The 27,022-nt window shown below is 42.5% G+C and overlaps 1 protein-coding gene across 4 annotated transcripts in view; it reads right to left on the bottom strand.

The window, feature by feature from the left end:
• LOC140907185 (uncharacterized) overlaps positions 1-24,972 on the bottom strand; it is a 128,125-nt gene extending 103,153 nt beyond the window's left edge. For 2 of the 4 annotated variants that reach the window (XM_078851653.1, XM_078851654.1), the window contains exon 1: positions 22,820-23,650. In XM_078851653.1, coding sequence (XP_078707779.1) covers positions 22,820-22,887 — 68 coding nt within the window. In that variant the 5' untranslated portion in view covers positions 22,888-23,650. The other 2 variants (XM_078851655.1, XR_013635362.1) reach the window with 2 other exon arrangements.
• Positions 24,973-27,022: the final 2,050 nt, after the last annotated feature.

The raw sequence follows: 27,022 nt of genomic DNA, 5'->3' as shown, positions 1-27,022 counted from the left end.
GAGATATGATAGAGGTATATAAAATCATGAGTGGTGTGGAGAAAGTGAATAAGGAAAAGTTATCTACTTGTTCCCATAATATAAGTACTAGGGGACACGAAATGAAATTAATGGGCAGCAGGTTTAACAAATAAAAGGAAGTTCTTCTTCACTCAGCACACAGTCAACCTGTGGAACTCCTTGCTTGAGGAGGTTGTGAAGGCTAGGATTATAACAGGGTTTAAAAGAGAACTGGATAAGTTCATGGAGGTTAAGTCCATTAATGGCTATTAGCCAGGATGGGTAGGGAACGGTGTCCCTAGCCTCTGTTTGTCAGAGGGTGGAGATGGATGGCAGGAGAGAGATCACTTGATCATTACCTGTTAGGTTCTCTCCCCCTGGGGCACCTGGCATTGGCCACTGTCAGTAGACAGGATACTGGACTGGATGGGCCTTTGGTCTGACCCAGCATGGCCATTCTTATGTTCTTTGAGCAGAAAACACAGGTTTATCTTAGTACAAACACCACTTTCCTGTTATGCACCTAATACACACATTTCCCAACATGTGTTAGTGGGCACTTCTTGATTCTAAATTAGGCAAGGGATCAGTCTTAAAGGGTGCGGAGTCAGACAAAATAAAAGGCACTGAAAGTTTTAACTGATAAAATATGTAAATGCCTAAGAAACAGAGTGTAAAGTATCGAGAGTGGGGTAGTTGTTATGCACTCTTAAAGTGTCTGAAGCATTTGAGCAATCACCACCAGAACAGATATAGCTGTAAAAGTCGGGTGAAAAGCACATGTTCAAGGAACGATCTGTGGAAAGTGTACACACTAAAAATACATCATTGTTGCTATAAAAAGGGATATTCTGTAAATGTACAATCTGATTAAAAGGAAAGATAAGCCTTGTATGAAACAGCATTCAGCTTTTCAAACGTCAGCTGCAGATGGGCACAAACTCAACTTTAAACTGTTCCATGCTTCTGAAGCTATTTGCGGAACTATACTTAACCTGACAGAGTTATAATAAATATGGCTGTAGAGGATTACCCAATAATTTTTCTGCAAGACTTCCTTCTCTCAACTCATGAAGCTGCACAACGCTGAAAAGGCTGCAACTGTACAAGACAGCATGAAATAGTTGATAACTAATTTCCATATATACCAAGTGAGAACTGCCAGTGCTTTATGCTGTAGTTCTGTTTGTGGTCTGCAGATCACCAGTGGCCCAGGGAGCACTTCCTAGCGCTCTGCAGAATGAAATGTGTTCAAAGTCAAGCAGTGAAGGGAAAAGGGGGTTGGGACGGGTTAGGTAGCTCATAGAAGAATTTTTGTCTATGAAATGGCCCACTGCATGAAAACATTGGAAAAACCAATAGTGCTACGTGTTTAACCCTTCTGTACCCCCCAAACTATTTCCTATGGACAATACATAGATGGAGAGGCTTGGTGCTGAACAGAACCCTCCATAGGCAGAAGGAAAAAGAAAACACTTCCTCTCACTGCCAGTGTTAACAGACATATACCATCCTCTAATCCCCACCACGCTGTTGCTAGGGAACTGTGTATTAGGTATTAATTTACAGGGCCTGCTAGCTAGCAGGTAGTTTGCTAGGGAATGCAAGGCTTCTTTGGATTGAAACTCCTGAAAGCTCTCCTGTATGGATGTGAATGAACAAAGAATATATGAATCATGTTTTTTCCCTTCCTGAGTTTTCTGCTGATTTCTCCTCAGACATGCTCTAACAGAAGGTTTGCTGTCTAAGACAAACCTAATGTTTAAAGGACTTAAGAGAAACATCTGTGGCCAGGTTGGTTTTTTTCTGTTGTAACTGATAGTATACAGCCATCACCTGCCTGCTGTAACAGTCACCAACTAAGTGTATTCCCCTCATCTGTGATTACAGAATTAGATATTCAAGGCTGCCTAAATGATACATGTCACCAATTCCCATTCATGTTAATAGAAATTGGGCATCCAAATACCTTAGGTAGTTTTGACTGAACCATAACTTCTTGTTGGTTATGGGTGTTTTTTGTGATCAAGGCACAACAGAAAAAAAACCCCCAAAAACCAAAAAAAAACCCCACAAAAACAAAAAAACACAACATAAAAGGAAACAGGTTCTCTCCCAGAAATGAAATTCACCCCAATGCAGAAATCCAACACAAGGACAGCACTACTTATGTCCTACTTAAAGGATTCAAAATAGGACTAGCATTTAATTGTAAGTGGATTTTTGTGCTGAATTTCACCCTTTAGTAGTAGTGAAACTGGTTGCATCTCTGCACTAGATAAAACAATTATTCAGAAAACCTCCTGGAACTTCAATTATACCATTTATGGGCTTTTGGCGTTGGGAGCTGTAATCTCTAACGGAATTTTCTTTATTCTTGTTTTGGTTTGTTACTTTAGTCCAATATCAAAGAAATGTAGGGAATTCTTGAATCCAAGGAGGAGTCCTGCAAGGATGGAAAGAATGTTTTAAGTCCACCCTTAGCCATCCTGAAGCAACTGCATGTCCGGATCTGGATGCATTAGTAATGGATGCAATCCCTGACCCCAAAACTTGCATAGATTCACCTGTGTTGGAAGAGGTTTGCTCTGCCATAGAGAAACTGAAGCAGATGTACTGCTGGACCCAACGATATACTGCCCAAACTTCTCAGGTGCGCCATAAGCATAGTGTTACACCAGTTTGTTAGAGTCTGGACTACTAGGAACATACAGCAGAGTGGAAGGAAGTGATCATTTCCCTCTTTATAAGGAGAAAGTCCATGCACATGAGTGTAGTAGCTATAGGCCAGAAACTCTGCTCTCTGTCCTTAGAAAAAAGTCTTCACACAGGTCCTACTCATCTAGCTCCAGGCTGTCCCTGTGAAACACTGTCATCTTGAGCAATTGGGCTTCACTGCGGGGTGATCTACAATGAACACTATACTCGCTCTCCCTCTTATCTGAGATTCACTGTGAATTTAACCAGCCTTAGACAGCAGCATACATAGACCTAAAGGCAGCCTTCAATTCTGTTGATAGAGCTGCCTTGTGGGATGCCCTACGAGGCATCATTGTTCCTGACCTCTTTCTGAGGAGAATTCAAGATCTACATAATGGCTCAGGGACATGGGTGCATTGGGGGACCCCAAGTTCTGACAGGTTTCACAGTAGATCAGGGTGAAGGAGGGATGAGTCCTGTTCTGCTGCATAATGAATTGGTTCCTTGAGCGTATCCCCATCATTGTCTGTATAACTGGCAGTTCAGACTCTTGTACCACCCTGGATTATATCATCTTTTTCGGGCAGGATGCGGGCGATCTCAAAGATGTACTAGAGAGCTCTGGCATGAGGCAGCTGCCCTTGGGCTAAGGGTTTATTGGGCAAAACCAAAAAAACCCAAAGTGTCAGGGCAAGAGTTGCAAGACATCTGTGCTGCCAAAAACTGTGGACTAGTGGATGCCTTCATCTATCTCACCAGTAAACTGTCATCACATGGGCACAGCCAGCCAGATGTCCTTAGCAGAATTAATTTAGCAGACTCAGCCATGAGGGACCTTCTTAGGGTCTGGAGCCAAAAGAATGAAATTATATACAAATTTACCGATTTATCAAACCTGCATGCATACAATCCTCTTGTATAAAACTGAAACATGAACATTGTTTAAACAAGATATCAGGAGGCTGGAGACATTCCATATGTTTTACCAGAAGTAACTAGGTATAAGATAGTCAAACAATCAGTATAAGGGATATATAATTGAGAATTGGCCTGGAGAGGACTGAAGTTATCATTGGCCATCACTGGGTGGCACTTTTTGGTCACGTTCTCTGCCTCACAGACAAAGTCCCTGCACACTGAGCTCTGTAGATTAGACTTGAGGTCAGGAGGGAACACTGCCCAGTGACGGACTGGCGTTGGTAACAAGATCACCTGCAATTAACCTAGCTTTGCCAAAACAGTAATAACCCCATGGAGTTCTAAGATGCCTGCAATAAAGCTTACAGTGTGATCATGGACACGCACAGATAGACAGTGGCGGTCTGTAGTGTGTAAGTGTATTGTAGTTGTAAGTCTTCAGTCCAGGTGGTCTTTCCTCCTTTCTCACATCTACCACTTCACTGTGGGTCCATACCAAGCAAGAATGAGGAGGGTGTTAGGTACTGAAATATGGGCAATGCAGGATTTTTCTAGGAGAAGACACTAAATTAAGTCTGTTATAGCAATTCAAGATAATGACAGCTCTTCTGTTCAGTTCCTGTCTTGGAGTAAAGTGGATTTTGGCTAAATAGGCTTTATATATGGCAGGAAGTAGCCTCTCTCAGGAAATCAACGCACTGAAGAAGATTATATTCTGGGCTACCAGCTATAAGGATGGGCAGGGTGGTATATGAGGTCAGCTTTGACTCTTGTGATGAGGTATACTAACCCCACACTAGAACATAAGAGTTCAGCTCCAGAAGTCATGCAACTGGCTCACACTATGACCAGCAGAGGGGATTTCAGGCATGAGAAGCTTCTGGCCAGAATTTTAGATTGCTTTTTTCAGCCCAAGATTTACAAAGGAGTTAAAGACTTTTGCAGCTCCTACCCCAAATGCCAACTCATAGGACCTAAAGAAGAGAAAAAAGCCCCTCTGGTCCCACTCCATGTAGCTGACATCCCATTTGACAGGATCAGGATGAACCTGATTGGACTCTTGGAAAAAGGTGAAGCTGGTGATAATTGATTCACTACCTGCTACCCTGAGGCAATCCCACTGTGCAACTCTAATGCAAAGACTATTGCTACACAACTGCTAAAAGTCTTTTCCAGTCTAGGGGTACCATGGAGATTCTCACTGATCAAGGCACCAACTTTACATCCCAACTGCTGAAACAAGTATACAATGTTCTAAATATAAAGAATTTATGTACATCTTTCTATCATCCACAAACAGATGGTCTGGTTGAATGAGTCAACCAGACTCTGAAAAGAATGTTAAAGAATTTTGTTGCCAAGGTCCTCCATCACTGGGATCAGCTGATCCCTCCCCTGTTATTTGCTATTTAAGTCACCTACTGGATTCCCCCAAGTTAATTCCCTAGGGTTGTCTCCCACATAAGAATTCTTCAACTGGCCCAAGAAGTGTGAGGGGAACAGACCCCTAGGACACACAATATTATACAGTATGTACTGAAGCTCTGGGAGAGGCTCAAGACCCTAAGGGCCTTTGCCAAAGAATACCTCCTCAGTGCTCAACAGACCCAGGAATGAGTCTATAACAAAGGGGTATATATGCACATATTTAAGCCAGACAATTGGGTACTATTTCTACTTCCAAGTACAGAGTCCAAGTTACTTCCTAAATGGCAAGGACCATACAAAGTAGTACACCAAGTTTGGTCAGTTAGCTATGAAATCAGGTAACCACAGAAGAGGAAATTCACGTCTACCATGTTAACCTTCTGAAGCAATGGAAGGAGCGAAAAAGTTTATTTCTCTCTCCTTACACCCAAACCAGAACTGGGCCCCCCCCCACCCCCCCAAGTGCCCACCTCAGACCCAGACCCTATACAGATGGAAGAACCCCTCTGCCTGGAACAGAGGCCCAGGTGAGAAGCCTAGTAAAAGCCTTCTTAACAGTATTTGTCTCCCAGCTGGGGCAGACTTATCTCTTGCAACACCATATCCAAATGAAACCTGGGCAACTCATCTGAGAGAATCCATGGCTACTCTCTAGAAAAATGTGGGAGGCGGAGAGGCAGGAGGTGCAGGCCATGTTGGAGCTTAGGGTTATTGAAAAATCCCATAGCAAATGGCTAAACCTGGTATATAGGCCCCAAAGCCAGACAGCACTATTCAGTTTTTGCATAGACTTCAGAAGGTTAATGCTATTTTCAGATTTGATGTCCTGAGTAGCCAAGCTATTAGACCAGCTGGGTGAGGCCCAATATATCACCATATTAGACCCACTGGCAGATCCCACTCACACCAAAACCATAGGAGAAAACTGCCTTTGCCACATAAATTTAGGACTATGTCCTTTGGCTTCTATGGTGCCCCAGCAATGTTCCAACGGCTCATGGATAAAGTTCAACTATATGGCTCGTTTGCAACAGCCTATTTAGATGATGATGTCATCTACAGCTGAGATTGGAAGGAATATCCACCACAAGTTGCCACCATACTTTGGTCCCTACAGGAGGATGGGCTAACTGCAAACCTAGCAGAGCGTATGACTGGGAAAGAAGAGACCACCTACCTGGGACATACTTTGGGGAAGGCCCAAATCGAGCTCCTCCGGAACAAAGTCCAAGCCCCCAAAGCATGCCCTCATCCAGCCATAAACAAACAAGTCTGAAGGTTTTGTGCAGTCACAAGCTACTGCCACTAATTTGTGCCAGGATTTTTGACAATAGCAGCCCCCCCTCACCAACCTAATTAAAGACAGTAGACCCAAGAACATTCACTGGTCTAAGACTTGGGAAAAGGCCTTTCAGAAGTTGAAAGACCACTTATGTAAAGAGCTTGTCCCGTTCGGTCCCAATTTCTCAATAGAGTTCATTTTGCAAACCAACATCTTAGAAATGGGACGATGTGCATATTGTCCCAGGAAACAAATGGAGGGGAACACCCTGTACTCTATTTGAGCTGCAAATTGTTCTCTTGGGAGCAGGCATACTCCATGATAGAAAAGGACAGACTCACTGTGAAGTGGGCCATGGACTTCTCTGTTATTACCTCCTGGGAAATCTGTTCAAGCTAGTCACCAATCATGTCCCCTTAAGGTGGTTAAATGCTATGAAGGACACAAACCCCCAGGCTTATGCACTGGTACCTGACCCTGCAGCCATACAACTTCCAAATTCAGCATAGAGCAGGAAAAGCTAACCAAAATGCCAAATCCACCCCCCCCCCCCGGGAAAGGCATGGCACAATCAACCGGCCCCAGTTCCCCAGGTGCCATCTTGAGGGTGAAGGTGTGTGATAGGGTATACAAATCCCACTCTGGACAACAAGAGGCTAAGGAGTACTCTGGCATCAGCCAGCTGCAACCTGCCACACCTGCAAGAGATGCACAGGAGGAATTAAAAGGGAAGCAGAGCAGCTCATTGGTGGCAGACTTGAGAAGGAACAGACCTTCAATCCTCAGCTTCTGAGGAGAGGTCCAAGGGAAGGCAGGAACTCCCCTAACAACCACTGTCGAACAGTCCCTCCCTGAGGTAAGGGAGGGCTTGATCCTGATCTACCCTGAGACAGAGTTATTCCTTGCTCTCTCTTACTAACTCAGTTTATTTGTGTAAGTTCTCCTTGCTTTTTGTTTTTAAGCTATCCTGGAAGGGGAAGTCTTTGAAGCAGGGGTGAAAGTAAGCCGGTATGGGCCGCTATGGCGTACTGGTAAAAAGTGGCCACCAGTTCCGGCCTGTACTCAGCTGACATTAAATCGCTGCGGGGGGGGGAGGCGCGAAAGGAGCAGCTGCCCCGGGCCAGCAATTTAAAAGGGCCCGGGGCTCTGGTGGCCGCGATAGCGGCCAGAGCCCTGGACCCTTGGGCAGCACAGGCGGGCTGGCTGGGGGATGCTGACCCCCGCCCCCCGCCTGAGGCTCTGCCCCTTCCGGGTGCCAGAGCCGGCCCCGGTAAGTGTCAAGGTTCCTTCCCCACTCTGAATGCTAGGGTACAGATGTGGGGACCTGCATGAAAAACCTCCTAAGCTTCTCTTTACCAGCTTAGGTCAAAACTTCCCCAAGGTACAAGAGAGTCCACCCTTTGTCCTTGGATTGGCCGCTACCACCACCAAACAAATACTGGTTACTGAGGAAGAGCTGTTTGGACACGTCTTTCCCCCCCAAAATACTTCCCAAAACCTTGCACCCCACTTTCTGGACAAGGTTTGGTAAAAAGCCTCACCAATTTGCCTAGGTGATTACAGACCCAGACCCTTGGATCTTAAGAACAATGAACAATCCTCCCAAACACTTGCACCCCCCCTTTCCAGGGAAATGTTGGATAAAAAGCCTCACCAATTTGCATAGGGTGACCACAGACCCAAACCCTTGGATCTGAGAACAATGAAAAAGCATTCAGTTTTCTTACAAGATGACTTTTAATAGAAATAGAAGTAAATAGAAATAAAGAAATCCCCCCTGTAAAATCAGGATGGTAGATACCTTACAGGGTAATTAGATTCAAAACAGAGAACCCCTCCAGGCAAAACCTTAAGTTACAAAAAAGATAGACAAATAGTTATTCTATTCAGCACAATTCTTTTCTCAGCCATTTAAAGAAATCATAATCTAACACATACCTAGCTAGATTGCTTACTAAAAATTCTAAGACTCCATTCCTGGTCTATCCCCGGCAGAAACCAGCATATAGACAGACACACAGACCCTTTGTTTCTCTCCCTCCTCCCAGCATTTGAAAGTATCTTGTCTCCTCATTGGTCATTTTGGTCAGGTGCCAGTGAGGTTACCTTTAGCTTCTTAACCCTTTACAGGTGAGAGGATTTTTTTTCCTCTGGCCAGAAGAGATTTTAAAGGGGTTTACCCTTCCCTTTATATTTATGACAGTAAGTGTTAAATGTTACTGTCACCCCTGCTTTGAAATGACCTGGCTGGAGGAACAGAAACAGGCAGGCCACTACAGAGGCAGAGCAATCAGCAGCAGACACCAGAGGAGTCAGAGTGGCTATGCAAATCCTGGCCACAAGAAGGTGCCAGCAGTGAGCTGACCCCTTCACAACTCTAAACACATCTGTGCTCCTCTCAGATGCATCCAGTGAAGTGAGCTGTAGCTCACAAAAGCTTATGCTCAAATATATTTGTTAGTCTAAGGTGCCACAAGTACTCCTTTTCTTTTTTCAGACACGGCAGCTTGCAAAATCCAGGAAGAAGTACCTGACAGATGGAAAGACAGTGATCTCCATCCAAGGGATTGGTTTGTGGGAAAAGCTCCTAGAGAAGGTCAGCCTACTGCAGAATCTGACTGTCTTTAAGGTACACGCTTTCAGAAAGTTCTCATTATAACCTGGATGATAGGTGAATGGGGGGGTTGGTAAAAATAAAGGATCAGGGAGGAGAGAAAAGGAGAAGGATCCCTGAAGTCCACTAGAGACCTCACCATGCAGCTTGCATTTGCTTCAGAAGCATTTAGATACTATGGTCACGGGAGCTATAGAAAACAGTAAGTTACATCAATAATACCAGCAATAAACTGCACGTAACTGAATAGTGTATGGCAGAAGGGAAAAGTTTGTAACAGAATTTAGTAGAAATTATTCTGGCTTTTTATAAAACCACCCAGTGAGATTTATATTGTGTTTATTTCTAGTCAGCAGATTACTGAAAGGGCCTATCAGAAATCCAAAGTCTACCCAAATCAGCTACAATGGTTCAGGTTAGAGGTGTGAGAAACACATAAAAGTGATCCAGCTTTGATCTTGAGACTACAGGGTGCAAGGATAAGATCAGATTCTTGCCAGACCTCCCAATCTGAGAGGTTGACTTTGAAGGAAGAAGGGCAGGGGAGTTTTATTGTGTTTTGTTTTAATTCCCATATGTTTTGGAAAGCCTCCAGCTCTCTATTGAGAAGCCTACATTTGATGACAGGACAGGCAAATGAGCCAAGGACCCATACAAGCAGACCATATCAGAACAGATCTGCTCAACACTTAAAGGATTCTCCCACCTCAAAAAATGGATTAATGTCAATTTTTGTGACATTGATTGAAAACAAGATGTCAGATTCATTTTAAGTGGGGATTTACACCGCGGGTGGTTAACATATGGACCAAATGCCAAAGGCAACAAGAGGAGTGAGTAACAGAACTCTTTGTGAAAAGAAGTTTCATTAGACTTTGACAGAAGGTTGAACTCAAACATTTCAGCCACTCGGTAGCTTAATTTGACCCTGGAAAATTATAGATACCAAAAATAGCCAATCCTAAAGAGTCAGAGAGCTACACTTTCAAAAATAGTTTACTTATAACTAAGATAAATGTGCTCAGTTAGGATTCAGCTGAGACAGGTCAAGTGCCAATAGAGCTCTTATGTACCAGTGTTTGTACAGGCAAACCCTATATTTGCAAGTATCTTTTTGCTCATGTAAATGTCTAACTTGGTCACGAAAATGCAGATTTGGTTATACGTGGATGATATTTTTGGGGCAAAAGCCAGCTTGTCATTTTGAAACTTTGGCATAGAATCTAGCACCTAAATACCCTTTGGGCTTTTCAAAAGAATATTGGTATGCCACTTTCTTCTACGCCTGTCAAAATGTAGCAAATTGGAAATATTGGTTTGTGTGTAAGTTTGTTCAGGACTTTAGTCACTCTTGTCAAGAAAAATGAGCTGCATGTGATCTTTTCTTGAGGAGTTACTCATTTTAGAAGTATTCTATATAGAGCTGAGGGAACCTGATTTTGCAATTCAGTCACCGATTTGGGGCGGGGGGGGGGGAGGGAAGGGAAGGGGGTAGAATCAGGAAAGAATTTCATTCAGGTCAACCCAAAATGGAAATTTCAGTTTCTTACCAAAAATTAAAAAAAAATTCAGATTGAACAAAATATTTCATTCAACCCCAAACTAATATTTTTTCTTCTTTTTCAGGTTCATTTTGCTTTTGTGGGGTTTTTTGCACTTTCTGGTTTTGAAATAAATCTAGCTAAATTTCAAAAACAAGAAAAACTTATTTTGAAATGAAGTAAAGAAGTTTTGATTTGAAAAATGTTGAAACAAAAAATTTTGGGGGGGGGGGAGGTGGGGTTTTTCAGTCAAAACTATTTGCTGAATTCGACCCAAATTTGTGAATAGCTTTGGTCAGCCCAAAACTACATTTTTTCAATAAATAAGTTTGCCAGAAATTTTCTCCCAGCTATATTTCTATCTATACAAGTTAGCCCTGATCCTGCCTGTGCTTAATTTTAGACACTGTTAGTTGTCCTGTTGACTCAGGGCTTTACACAGGAACATAGAAATTGACACAAAAGATCAGACTAGTGGAGTATCCCGTCTCTAGTAGTAGCCAATGCCAGTTATCTCAAAGAAAGGTGAAAGAATAATCTGCCCATCAGAGAAGTTTCTTCCTAACCCCATTAGTTACTGGCTGTTTATAATGGGTTTATAGCCCTAATTTATTTTATATATTCAGAAAAACACTGCATTGGAGGTCAGTTAAGGTTGCTCTATTCATAACATTCCAACCATAAATGAAAAGTTAAGGCTATTAATTGTACACAGCCTCTGCTCCCCGACCCAAAGCCACACTATGTACTACAGAGAATCCACCATACCTTTAACTGTGCCCCAGTAAGGAGGCAAGCATTGCAGCACCTGTTTGGCTCTAACGAACTCTTCAACCTTCCCAGTTACTCATGCTGTTCTTTTCCTGGCCTTCCTGCTTCCCTTTGCTTTCTCAGTCATTGTTAAATATGTTTAATGAGTTGAGGATCTATCTCCTCAGCTGTGGCCAGTCCATGGTCAGCATATCTTAGTAATGGTGTGCAAAGGAACACCTTACAACCACCACCACCCCTGGTGCTCTTTGGCTACTGGCTGAGTCCCTGGTGTAAAATGTTATGGTGGCCACCCATCGCTTCAAGGAGCTAGTCTAAAAGTCAGGAGTCAATGGGGTTCTCAGCCTTTTCCCCAGCCATGCCCTCGCTGAGCCCCCCCCCCCCCCCCCCCCCGAGAGGGGTGCCACAGGGTGGCTGCCTGCCATCCAGGGGTTCTCCTAAATGGAGGAAATTCTCAAGTGGCTAAAGGGCTGCTTTATGTCAGTGGATCTAGCCCTATGGATTTTTAGCACCTTCACTTTTGCCACTAGGACCTTTTTGACTAGTTTACTCACTTTCTTCAAATCCTCTTTTCTAACATTTAGTGTCACGAGGCTATCTTTTGGTACAACCCATCCCCCAAGGATGGGGAACTTAATTATATTAAGGTCACTATTACTGTTCTGTGCTCTAATCAAGTCATCCCAAGAAGCAATCTTTTAAGGTGCTGAGAAACTGCTTCTCTAAACCTTATCCAAAAGCTTTTTGACCACTTTTATATGCGAGAAACTGAAATTATCCTTTTTTTCTATTGTACAATGTCACTTGCTCTCCATGACATCATAACAGTTTTGTCCTTTGATGAGCAGAGTGGACTGGTGATGTCAAATACAGCTTGATGTAACATCAGTTGGAAACTCAATGGTAAAAAAAAAAAATAAAAGCATGTTTGAGTAAGAAATCTTTCCAACATACAACAGACCAAGAATTATATTAATGGAGACATTATCAATGCAATTGCCTTTTCTAGATTTTTTTAGTAGGCCTGTGCGCTCCTACTTTTGACCCTAAGTAGGAAGTGAACTTCACAATAAACATTAAATATTATGCTATGTAGCCGGCGATAGTATTCATATCATGGATATCACTGTGGTACCTTAGGGCCTAGCTTCTACTGCATTAAGGCCCTGATCTCGTACCACTAACTTCAGTGGAAGCTTTGCCACACTTCAATGAACATTGGATGAAGCCCAAATTTATCGTTTTACTGCTTCAGGAATGTAAAAAATCCACTGAAGCTGCGCCTTCATTTGCACAGATTGAGCAAACACACCTTTCTAATAAAAATGTGCAATGCAACAGTACATATATACAGCTAAAGTCTGTCCTCAAAGCAACTGAGATTAGCGCTGATTGCAGTGGGAGACCTACAGGCATGTTCCAGGGAACAATTTAGGATACATCTTTAATTAAAGTGTAGCCAATCAGGAACAAGCTCCCAGGGAAAGGAGTAAAAGCTTATAGTTCTCATTTCCAAAAACATATTAACATTTAAAAGTAAGAGCAAAATTAACCAAGCTAGCTACTGCATCTTTAAAACCCTGAGAAGTAATAAAGGAAAAACTTCAGTATTGTGTATATATTTGGAAGGAAATTTCAAGTATTTAGAATATTTAGTTAGTATTGTTTGATTACTTTACAAAAACAAACTGTCTAATTATGCTAGCTATGAACGTCATAACAATTAGGCTACATTCACTGTTCTTGCTATTACTGTTCTAAGTTAGAAGAAAGTTATTTGCACTGACCTATGTGAATCTGTGGAAGATTCTGTTTTGTAGAACTATTTAAGACAGATACTTTTCTCTTTTGCAGAGATTTGCATATGAAACCAGAAACCTCAGTGAGTGCCTTTTCATATGATGGGGAATAAAAGTTGTGCCATTTGGGGGAAAGAAAACAGCATTCCATTACAAACAGCCTTCTACTCTAAATGTGCAATGTTATGCTATAGATAAAATGGTAAGTTTTCCTGAATTTATATTAGAGCAAAATTTCAATAAACTTATTTTTCATAATAAAATAGCACATTGTTCAACTGTAGAAAATATTTTTCTTTGAAAACAGTTTAAAATAAAGGCAAGCCCGCAACATGTTTAGCAGAGTTTCAGTTTCATGAAAATGCAACTCAGATCATCACTTCTGGGACAGAGATTGCTTGGGTTTTGCCATTGACATGGATAAAGATTTATCACCTACTGTAGTCTACAAAAGCTCAAGAGACTTGCTTGAAGGGTATAATCCTGGCCCCAATGAAGTCAGCTGGAGTTTTGCCATTGATTTCAGTGCGGCCAGCATTTCACCGTCAGCATAAATGACCTGCCCTGAGCCAAAAATTAGGTTTGAACTCAAGGTCTATGAGCATGAGCCACTATCATTTGAGCTAGAGGACTAAGTCCCCTAACACACACCTCTAGAAAGCTCATTAGTCTCACATGGATCAGCCACAGAAAGGGATTAAAGACCACACGCTCCTAGCGTGGGTTATACCAGCAGAAACCAAAAGTAGCGGTAATAGCAGAACTCATGCCCCCTGATATCGGATAAGCATTGTTCTCTAGTCTCAAGAATGAAATACGCTGAAGCACCTTTTCTATTAGAAGAATCTTCCCTCTATGAGCTGCACCAAAATAGTCAGTGCTGAAAACTCGTTAAATTATCTTATTTATCCCCTGTAACCTCTCATAGGGATGTTATAAATAAGACAGTAATAAATAATCCAGTAGTGACCAGAGATTTCAATAAGTATTGAGGCCCATTGTCTAGGCAGCCACCAGACATATGGAGTACCTGAAGTACATAGTATCTGCTCCAAGGAGTAAGCAATCCACTATTTGTTTATAAGCACCAACAGCATTTCTTTGCAGAGTCCAAGAATTCACAAAAATACAACCGCACCTGCAGCAGCATCTCCAGCACAAAAATCTTCCCCCAAAGCCTTCTGGTTGGAGCACTGTTTTTTGGTTCCAGTTGCCAGAGCAACAAGAGCCCACTTCTTCAGAAAGTAACCAAAGGAAAGGTCACCAGGGAACTTTTGAATAAATTAACAGCCAAAGAAATTTTCTCAAGCAGAAGGGAAGTAAAAGGCTGAGGAGAAGCAGCTCTTACTGAGGTCTGCAACAGTTGGATTAGCAACTCAGAGCAGAGGGCTGAGCCAGAGCTCTCCTCTTATCCACTGCAAGCTCCCGTCTCTGCTGCTGACACAAGGAACATAAGAAACTAATACTGCCTGTGAGGACTTTAGCGATTACATCAGGCCAGAGACTAAGCAACGGGTATCATGACAGCCATGGTAGTCATTATCTCAGAAATGCCTGGATCCCGGCTTCCACTAGCAGGATCTTGGTAATTTCCTGGCACAGATTAGAATAGGTTCCACAAACAATGTGGTTCCTGACTTGTTTGGAGGGATTTTGCATTATTAGCCTATTTGCAATAGAGCTTTTTACAGTTTTAACCCTTGTTATAGCTATTTACAGTGGACTACCACTTCCTCCTGCTCCAGGCCAAGACCCGGAATTCCCCCCATGCCTTGGTGACAGCAGGTTGCTATGCTGGTTTTACAGCACCCAAGCATTCCTCCTACATTGGGGGGGGGGACCCTAACTGCCCTCTTAAGGGCTGCTCCCTACCCCTTTGTGCTGCCAGGGCAGTACAGAGGGACAGAGCCAGGAGGTCAGATTCTGATCTCAGTTCTTTGATGTAATTTCATTAAATTATATGTCCTATTTTTGCCAGTGAGAAGAAGTTCCCCCAGACTTTATAAATACAGTTTTTTGACTCCCTGTAACAGGGTGGCACCCACCTCTCGTGAGCACCCCTGGCAGGTGCACCTCTCTGTCTGTGGTGACCCCAGATGGTGGCTTGTCAGCCCTCCAGCCAAGTCACACACATTCTGCATGCATGAAACAAAACAGACCCTTCTGGGATATACAGTCCAACAGCGGCCTATCCCAATACCCCTCCATTGACATCTCCTCCACAGGCTCAGTCTTTAAACAGTCCTGGCCCTAGTATCAAGCTGTACCCCCAGGGCTTCCTCCCTAGAGGCAATGGTTTCACCCTCACTGGGTCCTTCTGGCACCAGCTCTCCAGCTGGGCCACTCAGCAGTTCAGTTCCCCTTCCAAGGGTATATCAAAGTCCAATACAGTCCAATCCCTGACCTCCTTCAGGGTCTTCAATCTCTTCTCAGAGAGGAGTTCAGCTCCCCTCTCGGGGATTAAGGCCGCGCCATCTGTGGCAGATGGGAGGGACCCAGTCCCACCCACTACTCTAGGTCCCAGCCCAGGGACCCTATGAATAGCAGCCACGACACTGCATTCCTTTTAGCTCCTCACTAAACGGATACAATTCCTTGAGCCACTACCCCACAGCCTCAGCATTTTTGTCAATGACGCACCCTCACCTCAGGGCATACAGCAACCAAGTCCCAGCAGCCAGCCAGGAGCCCTAAATCTTGCTCTCCCAGTCCCCGCCAGCAACTGGCCTGTCTGTGTTACTCCAGCTCCCTTGGGCCAGCCAGAAGCATTATCTATGCTCCTCTGGCTCCATCAAGGAATTGACTGACACCGGCTCTGCAGCTTCTTTTATGTGAGCCTGCTGGGCCCTGATTGGCTGCTCCTTGTAGCCTCTCTCAAATTTACTGTTTCCTGCACAGCCTCTCTAGGCCCTTTGGAGGCCTCAACGCCTCTGCACCTTTCTGGGATGGGGTGTGGTAGGACTCTAAGGCCTCCAGCTGGGGATCTCTGGGCCTGGTCCAGGTCCACTCTATCACACTCCCCCACCCCATGTATCTAATGGATGGTTTTATGGGAGCTCAAATACCCTGGTGATGGGTAGGCTATAAAAACTGGGACAGAATGGAATAGGATTTTTTTACTCATGTTTTTGAGCTGAGCATTAAGGAAACACTTGACCTAACTCTAGTCAGCAGTGTTCACGTATTTAGTTGAATTCAACTTGAGCAGTTACCAGACATCTTTTCTGGCTTATTTGAGCCACAAGGAGGGGTTAAACACAGCGAGTAGTTATTTTAAATGTAGGCTTAAGAAAATCCTCACACCAATGTAATCATAAAATATATATAAAATACATGCATGAGGAAAATATAAAAAAATAACCATTTAAATGTGCTTTAAGAACTTTGCTATATATTTATATGCTAATAAGTGGGGGGAAGAATAAATTGGTACAGTTATTCCCGATAATAAATCTAAGCAAGGAAATTATGTATTTGCACCTTCAGACTGTTTTCAAAGTAGCTTTCCTTTTTCAAAAAAAGTGACAAATCTGTGCTTTTATCAAGCCATGAAAATAAGTCTTTGAGCTAATTATTGTTTTGTGCTCAACTGCTGCAGGGGAGAGGATTAAAACAGACATTTTTTGCTCACTATTCAGGAATGGGTAAAAATCTCTAGTCTTTTAGATGGGCTGAAGTTGGCCCTGAAAAATCCTGCGACTTCAGCTACTTTCACTGAGTATCATTCAAGACAGACTTTTATTCATTAACTTTCCACTGCAGCCCTCTCCTTAGATGAATGGCCTATACCTGGAGTGCTTTACTACTTTTAGTCTATTATACAACTTCCAAACCACCTGTTTTTTCCTCAACTCCATATCACAGAATCCTCTGTGCTTGTATCACAAAATACTCTGCATTGCTTCAGCTAACCATCCACAATTCTGTAATACAGAATAACTTGAGAGTTCATTTAACCTTCGCATATCACATATGGCAAATGTAGGCACTGGCAATCAGTACAAATAAATTGCATAATTTCACATCTTTAGAAAAAGATCAAAGACATAAATAAATGATTCTTAGTGAAAATGTGATTATCCGAACATTAGTTGTTGCTATATATTCAATAAGCTACAGCTACTTACAGTCAAAATTGTGCTAATTAACGGTTTAAAGAAGATTCTGTCTATCACATCCTCAGAACCTAATTTTGTAATTCTCTATGAGGTTCTAACCTCAAAAGTTGAGTAGCAGAGGCCTAAACTAATGTGAGGGCATGGGAGAAGTCACAATGAAAAGCTGAAAAAGATGCAGAGGGGGAAGTAACATATAATTAATGCAGGGCAAATACTGCCCAAAATACTGTAAATCTTCAGAAAAAATAAAAAGTATGAATTCACTTTGCGTTATGGGTTGAACCACCCTCCTGTGGTGTCACCTGATATGCTGGAGTCCCACTGAGCCTGCCCTTTCCACTGCCCTGGGTTCTCTCACCTGGTTCTTGCTGTGCTAGGATCTCAAGCTTTCTCCAGCGCGCACAGACACACAGGTAAAGCCACACCCAGCTGCAGACAGACTGAAATCGGCTCTGTGCGGGAGGACTTAGGGGCATGGCCAGCACTCATGTGTGCACCTCCTTTGGGGTATAAATCCAAAATAATATTACCTTGCACTGTATAGAAAGATCTGCAGAGTGCAAGCTCAAAAATTTGCCCTCTCCCTCAATGTGGAGAGAGAAATGCACAGCTTTTTGCCCCCTCCCCCATGAATTGCACAAGCTGGCTTTTTAATAAAACTTGTTTATTTAACTACAAAAAGGTAAATTAAGTGATAAGGGCTAGCAAACAGAGCACACAAACTAAGTTTATTACACTCAAACAGGTTACAAAATGTTATTTCTCACCCCAAATGTTGTTTGTGGCAGGTTGCAGAGATTCTGTAGCTTAGAGTTCTACTTATTTCTCTTTGCAGACAAGACCCCTGTCTCAGCCTGAACTCAGCCCTTGCCTTTCCCTCAGCTTAGTTCCTTTTGCTAAAGGCATCTGAAGGAATCTTCTTTCTTGGACAGGGAAGCAATAGAGAAGAGTCCTGATTGACTTACCCCCCCCCCAAGCCTTAAATAGAATTTACATAAGGCGGGAATCTTTTTTCCATTAAGAGGGGTTGTGGGGTCAGACTGAGGGGGAAAAAAAAAAAAAGACTAAAAGCCCAAGATGAGGGTCTACTGCCAGGTGACACAATCACCTGACCCTGTAGCGTTAAAACTGCAACACTGAGAGCTTCCCAGGAAGACAGGAAATTAGTATTTCCGAGTCTTATTGTTCTTCTTAATGGCCCAGGAGGCTGACTGGGGGAACACCCACGAGACAGTAGGCAAACACACACACAGTTGTAATTGTTAATATCAATATTCCTAACTTCAGATACAGAAATGATACATATACCTCTACCCAGATATAACGTGGTCCTTGGGAGCCAAAAAAAATATCTTACCGTGTGTCAAATATAAAGGGAAGGTTAACCACCTTTGAATCCCTCCTGGCCAGAGGAAAAAACCCTTTCACCTGTAAAGGGTTAAGAAGCTAAAGATAAGCTCACTGGCACCTGACCAAAATGACCAATGAGGAGACAAGATACTTTCAAAGCTAGAAGGGAAGGGGAGAAAACAAAGGGTTCTCTCTGTGTGTTTTTGCCTTTGCCGGGACCAGAGCAGGAATGCAGGTCAGAACTCCTGTAAAGGGCTAATAGGCAATCTAGTTAGATATGCATTAGATTCTGTTTTGTTTAAAATGGCTGATAAAATAGGTTGTGCTGAATGGAATGTATATTCCTGTTTGTGTCTTTTTGTAACTTAAGGTTTTGCCTAGAGGGATTCTCTGTTTTGAATTGGATTACCCTGTAAGGTATTTACCATCCTGATTTTACAGAGGTGATTCTTTTACTTTTTCTTCAATTAAAATTCTTCTAAGAACTGGATTGCTTTTTCCTTGTTCTTAAGATCCAAGAGTTTGGGTCTGTGTTCACCTATGCAAACTGGTGAGGATTTTTATCAAGCCTTCCCCAGGAAAGGAGCTGTAGGGCTTGGGGAGAAAAGATGTTTCTAAGTGGGCTCTTTCCTGGTTATATTTTGTTAGACACTTGGTGGTGGCAGCAATGAAGTCCAGGGAGAAAAGGTAAAATAGTTTGTACCTTGGGGAAGTTTTAACCTAAGCTGGTAAAAAAAAAAAAAAAAGCTTAGGGGGTTTTTCATGCAGGTCCCCACATCTGTGCCAGAGAGTTCAGAGTGGGGAGGGAACCTTGACACCGTGTTATAGGTGAAACGGCATTATATCGAATTTGCTTTGGCCTCGAGCATTTCTGTTAATAGTCACTTCCTGCCTCCTGACTGACCCCTCAGAGCCCCCGACCCATCCAACACCCCATCCCTAATCACCCCCAGTACTCCACTCCCTATCCACACCCCCGCGCTCTGACAGACCCCCTGGGACTCTCACACTCTATCCAATGCCCCCGTTCCCTGACTGTCCCACCCCCAGAACCTCCGAACCATCCAAGTCCCCTGCTCCCTGTCCCCTGACTGCCCCCCCCCCGACCCTCTGCCCCTTATTCAACCCCTCGGCCCTGGCCCGGCACCTTAACACGCTGCTCAGAGCAGCATGTCAGAGCCAGACACGCTGACGCACTGATCTGCCGGAGTGTGCAGCCCAGCCCCCCCAGAGCACTGCTTTACCGCATTATAATCGGGGTAGAGGTGTATGTACAAGTTGGATAAACACATTCAATAGATCATAACCTTTTCAATGATACCACACATGACCCATCTTGCATAAAACATCTAGTTATACCATATTCCCATCATAAAAATATTTCTATGAAGAATATGGGGTGTAACGTCACACTTTGCTTTCCTGATAGTTTGAGTCTGCCTTTCACATCTCTTCTAGCCAATGAATTTGCTGGCATAATGGCTCCCAGATACAGCAAATTTTAAGTGAAAACTGGAGAATATTTTAGTCAGAAGATTTTGAGTTCATAAATACATGTTCATAGCAGAAGCCTGATTTTAAGATTTTTCACTCATCTAGGGTCATAAAAGCTCATTGGCTTCAATGAATTTAGGATCAGTGCCCTAGTCAGGGAACAGAAGCAGTACCATGTGACCTGTATGTCCAATCAAACTAAACATAGCTTGAATTTTGGATATCAAATAACCACATTTAATTGGTTAGAAACAATCTAAGTGCCCAAAAATTAGTTGTAGGGAATATTTGGAGAATAGTTTACAATTAAAATGAATTGAAGAAAAATCACAGACCACTTGCAGACAGATGTGAAGGTTAAATTTAATCAAAGTATTCTCTATTAGTTGTTTACTCAGCTTTAAAACCTAAGTTTATGAAAAATTTTAGATGCCTATGCAGTGACCATCTCAGAATATATTTTCATGACTGTCATGTAGCAATCTACCATCTGCCCACAAAGAAAGCATTTTAAAAAAAAAGTAAGTCACAGCTGAAATATTTTGGTCATCTAAAAAGAGAATGCAGTGAAAGATCTCTCCTCCTAAAAAATCTGAAAGAAACAAGTGTTACTAAATGGATTTTTCTGCTGAGTCATAGTATACATAAAACCATGTTTTTCTTATTGTAGCTTTTTTATCTTTAGATATTTGGGAGGGCTTCAAAAACAGAGTTAGATATCCATGAAGCATTACTTCCTGAAACTGAAATTTCAGATGTTCAGCAGGTTATTTATAGAACTTTACATGTTTTTTAAAAGCTTTAAATGCTTGAATAGTGTATTCTGATCTGATAGGTTTTGTAATTATCATTTGACTGGTCTTAAAACAAGGTGTAATACTGAGGCCACAAAACTTCACAGATCAAAAAAAGCTTTATGTAAAATCAGATGTTCATGGGCATTACTCAGACCACAGAGGCCTGTCAGATGCCTCTGAGAAACTGAAGACACTGATTGGCTGAAATCAGGTTAAAGTTTTAAGCAGCCAATAAAGAATGACAAATAATGGATGAGTGGTGTTCCACTTCATCTCCATTGGTTATATAATAACTACACTGAATGACTTCTAAACTTACAACAATGGAGTTGTAAATGGAATGGTAGCGTATTGTATCCATAATCAGAGCCCTAATTTTAGACATTCCTGTGGTAAGACGATTGACATTTGATACACCAATGACAGTTTGTCACATTTTGTTTTACAGTACCAACTCTGGGCCAGAACCTTATATGATGCATGTCGGCATAATTCTATTGACTTCAACAGTGCTACACCAATGTATCTAATAGGAGGCTCTGGCCTAGTATTTTCTGTCTACTACAATACACATGCTGCCAAATTCAAAATATTATGCAAACCAAATGAATTACACAGTATTTTCCAGGCTGAATTTTAACAACTTTTTCATGTTTTATCATTAAAGTGCTGAGGCCCCTACAGTGCCTACTGAATTTAGTGGGAGACAGGGGTGCTCAACACCTCTGAAAGTCAGGTTTCAATATACTGTCTGAATACAGTCGTTTTTACAAAGATCAACATTACTTACTTTAGTTCTGTCACTGGTGTATATTTTAATGTATATGTTTACGTAGTTTTATTCTGCTCTCAGAGTTCAGCTCCTATTTAGGAACCTGAGAAAAATAGGAGCTGCTGGCTCCTGAGCACTTTTGAAAAATGTGGCCCCAATTGTGGGTGCAGAGCAACTGTAAAAATCTGGCCCAAAGAGGAGCCAGTATTTGGATGACAATGGACAACCTCTTCCCGTCCATGGATGAATGGCAAACTTCCCTGCTGAATTGTATAAGGTCAATCACGTGATACTACTGTCCCAGCTGAAACAGATGGCCGGGGTCCAGGGAAACACTTTGAAATTATTTGAATCCTTTCTGAAGGCGTGACCCAGGGAGTCCCTCAATGCCTGCCAGCAGAAGGTACACCATAAAACTCACAGCAAGCCTGACACTCAATTTTCCCAACACACTGTTGTCATAATGTGTATCTAGAAGGGGGGATATAATTTGCAAACTGGTAACATGCTGGTCATTAATATTACTGGGTGGTATATGTATATGTGGTGTATAAGGAATTATAGCTCTGTGATAGAAATATTAAATGGTGTTGTGCGGGAAGTGCATAAACCCAACCTGATTTCTTGCGTCTTCAATGTAAATTGAGCCTCAGAGGACAATGAAAAGTACATCTACATAGAAGGTAAATAAAGCCATCAAGCCTAAGGAGCTTAATAACCACAATGAGGGATGGAGCCTAGACCCCCAAGGAAGTCTTCCTGGGTCTTGAAACAGAAACAATAGAATTTTGGAACATCTAAGCCAGTGGTGGGCAACCTGCAGCCCAAAGGCTGCATGCGACCCATCAGGGTAATCTGGTTGCGGGCCACAAGACATTTTGCCTACATTGACAGCTCACAGGCACAGCGCCCCGCAGCCCCCAGTGGCTGCGGTTTGCCATTCCTGGCCAATGGGAGCTGTGGGAAGGGTCATACCCAGAGACTTATGGAAGACTAAACATCTGTCATCAGGCTCCTTCCTGTGGGGAACCACAAGGCTGAGTTTCCTCCCAGATCCTATTCAATACCTACATGCATCCAATAGGTGACATGGTGAGACAACTTCATTTCATATATCAACAATACGCAGATGAGAGAGAATTCTGCAGGTCAATCAGAATATACAGATAACACCACTGTCAAAGCAGTTATCACATTATCTGGCTGAGCTCCACATATAAATGAGGAAGACCTACCTTAATGTCTTCAGCAGTTGGGGATGCATGTCTGCAAATCTTTGAAACATTCTGCAGTCTAGATTCATCAGTGATTACATCACAGATCTCTCGGAGCAGTATTTTGTGAGAAACAGACATTTGCCTTCCACTATCTAGTAGACTGTATCCCAGCTTTGCTTTTGATGACCTGGCTTTGATAATACATTCATTTGTCACTTCCTGATTGGACTGAATCAATGCTATTTATTTGGGCTTGAAAGATCAGCCCTGAAAAAACTGCAGCTGGTGCAGAACTCTGCAGGACTCCTCCTCAGCAACATGAGTCAGTGGGAGATCATCATCATCCCTGAACTACCTTCATGCTCATCCTGGCTCACTGTGGGAGACCACCACAATTTTAAAGTCTCTGGTCAAAAGAGACTTGTGATTCTGGATCACTCCATTTTTGACTTAAGACACCTTAAAAATGCTCAATTTTTCGAGGTTGGGTGTCCATCACTTTCTGGAAAAAAGACCCCTTTAAGGAAGTTGGACACCCATAAATGGAGGCACCCAAAGTCACTAGTCACTTCTGAAAAAAAAGTTGCCTCTGTGTTTATCTTCAAGGTGCTAAATGTTCTGGCATACCTAAAATACTGCCTTTCCCTCCATGACTGACTGCTCTATTGCCCAGGAGGAATGGAACTAACCATTTCTTGCAGGGGCGGGTCCAAGATTGTGGAATTTACTCTTAACTAAGAAAAAACAGAAATCTTACTACTTCCAGTTCAAGTCCAAAGCACATTTCTTAGACCTGGTGCTTTCCCACAAAACATATTAGTTTAATAATATTACATTGAAAATAACACACACACACACACACACACCCCATTTCCCTTGGGAAGAAGGAAGAAAACCCTGCTTGACAGACGTTAATCTTCTTGTCTAGAAGGTATGTGCGCGTGCCACAGTAATGGGTGTGGAGTAAGATCCTAAGCAGAACAGATAATAGAATTGAAGTTAATAGCAATAATTCAATGGTCTTCAACAGGAGCAAAATAGGCCCAAAACATTTCTCCAATTACATGATGACCTTTACATTTATTTTCTATACACTTCTAATTACAAGATTATTAATGTGAGGAAGAGGAGCTCTGCGTAGCTTGAAAGCTTGTCTTTCACCAACAGAAGTTTGTCAAATAGAAGATATGACCTCACCCATCTTATCTCTAATATCCCAGAACAAACATGGCTATAACAGCACTGCATAGAACATTACCACAATTTAATTCTTGAGTTCTTCTACAGCTGCCTCTGATATCTGTTTGTTAATAACGTACATGACTGAAAGGTAGCAATTTGATATCAAAATTCAGAAGGCATTAATTAATAAAGTAGCAATAGCTATGCTATCCTTAAAAACAGCTACTACACTGGAACACAGGAGGGTAGTCAATAGCATACACATCTTTAGCTTCTGAAAAATATATTAGCCAGGAGCCTGTGAATTATATACTGAGGTGTGACACTCTGAGAAAGAGTAGAGAATATTATTAATGCTGAAGCCCCTAAATGAATACAAGGACATATCAGTGTTGCATTTATTAAGGTAAATTCTGCCTTTCTACATTCTTAGATTTTGTTGAAAGAAAAATTTTTCTATACAAATGCACTCAAAGGAATAGCAATGTTAGGTGGTGATATTTGGTGTGGATTCTTTTTACCCATGCACACTACATGCAACACTGATCTCCCCCCAACCCCACCCACCCCCAGTAACTTAAGGAAAATATTGGCTAATGGGGACTATGTGGGTACAATTATTTACACTTTGAATAGGTTTGCAATATATTCACTCATAGGGTCATAACTTCAGGATAAGAAATAAAAATCAGAATACTGTAGGGGTAAACGTGGAAAAAGATTGAGAGGTTCCTGAGGGATCAGTGCTACATACCTGACACCAATCACAATTTTGGCAGGATAGCTGTGAATTCTTGTTTCTTCTGTGACAGTGGAATGGTCCTGGGCTTCTGGGAGCTGCTCTGGCTTCTCTGTTGGCAGCAGTTACCTACCCTGTCCTCTTCCTAATTCTCCCTGTTAGACTTTTAGGTTCCCACTCTATGCAGCAGAGTAGGGCAGGCCGGCAGCACAGATAGAAGGCAGAAGGGTGGGGACAGAAGGAGATGAGGTAGCAGGGTGTACCAGTGACCTCATCCACCTACTCTCTCAATAGCTGCAGCAGCAACAAGTGGCGGGGGGGACGGGACACTATGATGAAGGGCAATGTCTCAGGAGAAGAGCATGGGGAAGTTGAGGGAGGAGGAGAAGGGTCCTAAAAAGGAAGGAAAAGAAGGGATGGTGCGGGGGAAGGAAAGGGGAGTACCGCAGGAAGTAAAGGTAGAAATATTACATAAAGATGCTGACAAATACTTTATACGTCTTTGTAAAACACAAACACCAGTGTTTCACAAACAGGAGATTACATACACCACATATGCAGTTACATGGACAAATTTTGTAACTGACTGAAGAAGCCCCTATCTATGTGCTGCTGCATATTCTGCATGCAGTTACCTGTCGGCTTGCACTCATGCCTACTGTGCACAGGAAACCTATGTACAACAGCAAGGCTGAGGATAAAATTGAAGAACCCCCCCCCCAAAAAAAACATTAAGAAAACTAACAGTAAAAGGCTGATAGAAAAAAAAAGACGGTATGACAGCAATTTCAAACAGAACTTAAGAACAGGTTTCAGGTGCTACTTAGATCGACCACAAAAAGTCAACATTGAAACATTTGACGGTCTTTTCTGCCTGACAATACGACAGAAACCGCCACAACTGAAGCTGGTTTCCAGACAAAGAAACCTAAAAAGTCTGGATAAATGAGTGTGTACATGGAACTGCATGAAAGACAGGAAACAAGCCAAAACAAATGTTAACTCTTCAAAAACACCAAGAAAAAAAAAAAGCAGTAAAAATTCTGTATAAAACAAATGGCAGAGCATTAAAAAGAAGCATGAGAAGAGACAAGAGGAAGTACACACAACATTGCCAAAGAAGCTGAAGTGGCTGCTAATAGAGCGGGCAGTAAAACATTATATCAGGTTAACAAGGTCCTCCTAACTAGCAAGTTTATACATGATTGAAAATGTGCATTACAGAGATCCATTGTGATATGCCTGGTTTAAGAACCTAGAGAGAGGGGGGGATCCTACAGCATACCTGTATGCCGTCTTACATATATACCTCCACTCTGGAGAGCTGGTCAATAGCAGCTGAATTGGTTGATCTGGAGAATGGGGTACTATATGTGATGCTGTATGAGAATTTCCATTTTGTAATATATTAGAATACACACAAAACACACTACATTAATAAGACATTCCAGGTGCAAAATCAGAAGGTAGGAAATGCCAAATTAAGGCTGCGTGTGCAACCTTCATTCACTACCCTTGCACACGTGTGTTATGCTACAGTCTTTAGCTACGTCGTCACATCCTATTTTGTCCACAAAACCCATTCAGTACACAGGATGGATGTGGTGCTCAATTGATGAGCAGCGATACAACATTTTGTTGTATCCTCATTGTTCAGTGTGTCGCCACAGGCCTTATTTACTGCACACTATTCAAGCCCTGCTGTGAAGATGGAATTATTAATTTATTTCCTTGTGGACTTTTTTATGGTGCCTATCAACGTGCTCTCTGAGTGCTTCAAAAACAATTTTCACAACATTCTGTGAAGTGAGGAGGTGGTATTATCCCCATGTTACAGATGGGGAGCAGAGGCACAGAGAGATGAAGGTCAAAAGCATCCCCTACTTTTGGATGCCCAATTTGAGACATCTAGGATCAGATCTCTCAAAGTACTCAGCATCACATTGCACTGTGTGATGGGGTGTTCACCCCACACAAGGCCTGAACAGGTAAAATAGGCCTATTAACCTCATAGGCTGCACCTGGAGGAAAGGAAAGGTCAAATGATGCCTAATGGCTGGTGAAGCCCAGCAAGGGGAGGAGTTGGGACAGGCTTATAAAGTGAGCAAAATGGTGGTAAGAGAGGGCTCTAGGAGGAGCTCTGCAGTGACTCCTTAGGGAGGAGGGGAGCTGGAAGGAGCAAACCCAAGAAGTAGCATAAGCATTGGGATCCAAGTCCTGAAAGGAAGGTCAACCCAGAGGGTTTGGGGTGAGAAAGGCCTGAACAAGGCTCGGTAGGCAAGAGCCCAGGGAAACAGCAG

This window comes from Lepidochelys kempii, chromosome 2 (assembly GCF_965140285.1).
Source record: "Lepidochelys kempii isolate rLepKem1 chromosome 2, rLepKem1.hap1, whole genome shotgun sequence".
Lineage (NCBI taxonomy): Eukaryota > Metazoa > Chordata > Testudines > Cheloniidae > Lepidochelys > Lepidochelys kempii.
This window is presented reverse-complemented; position numbering and strand designations above follow the sequence as displayed.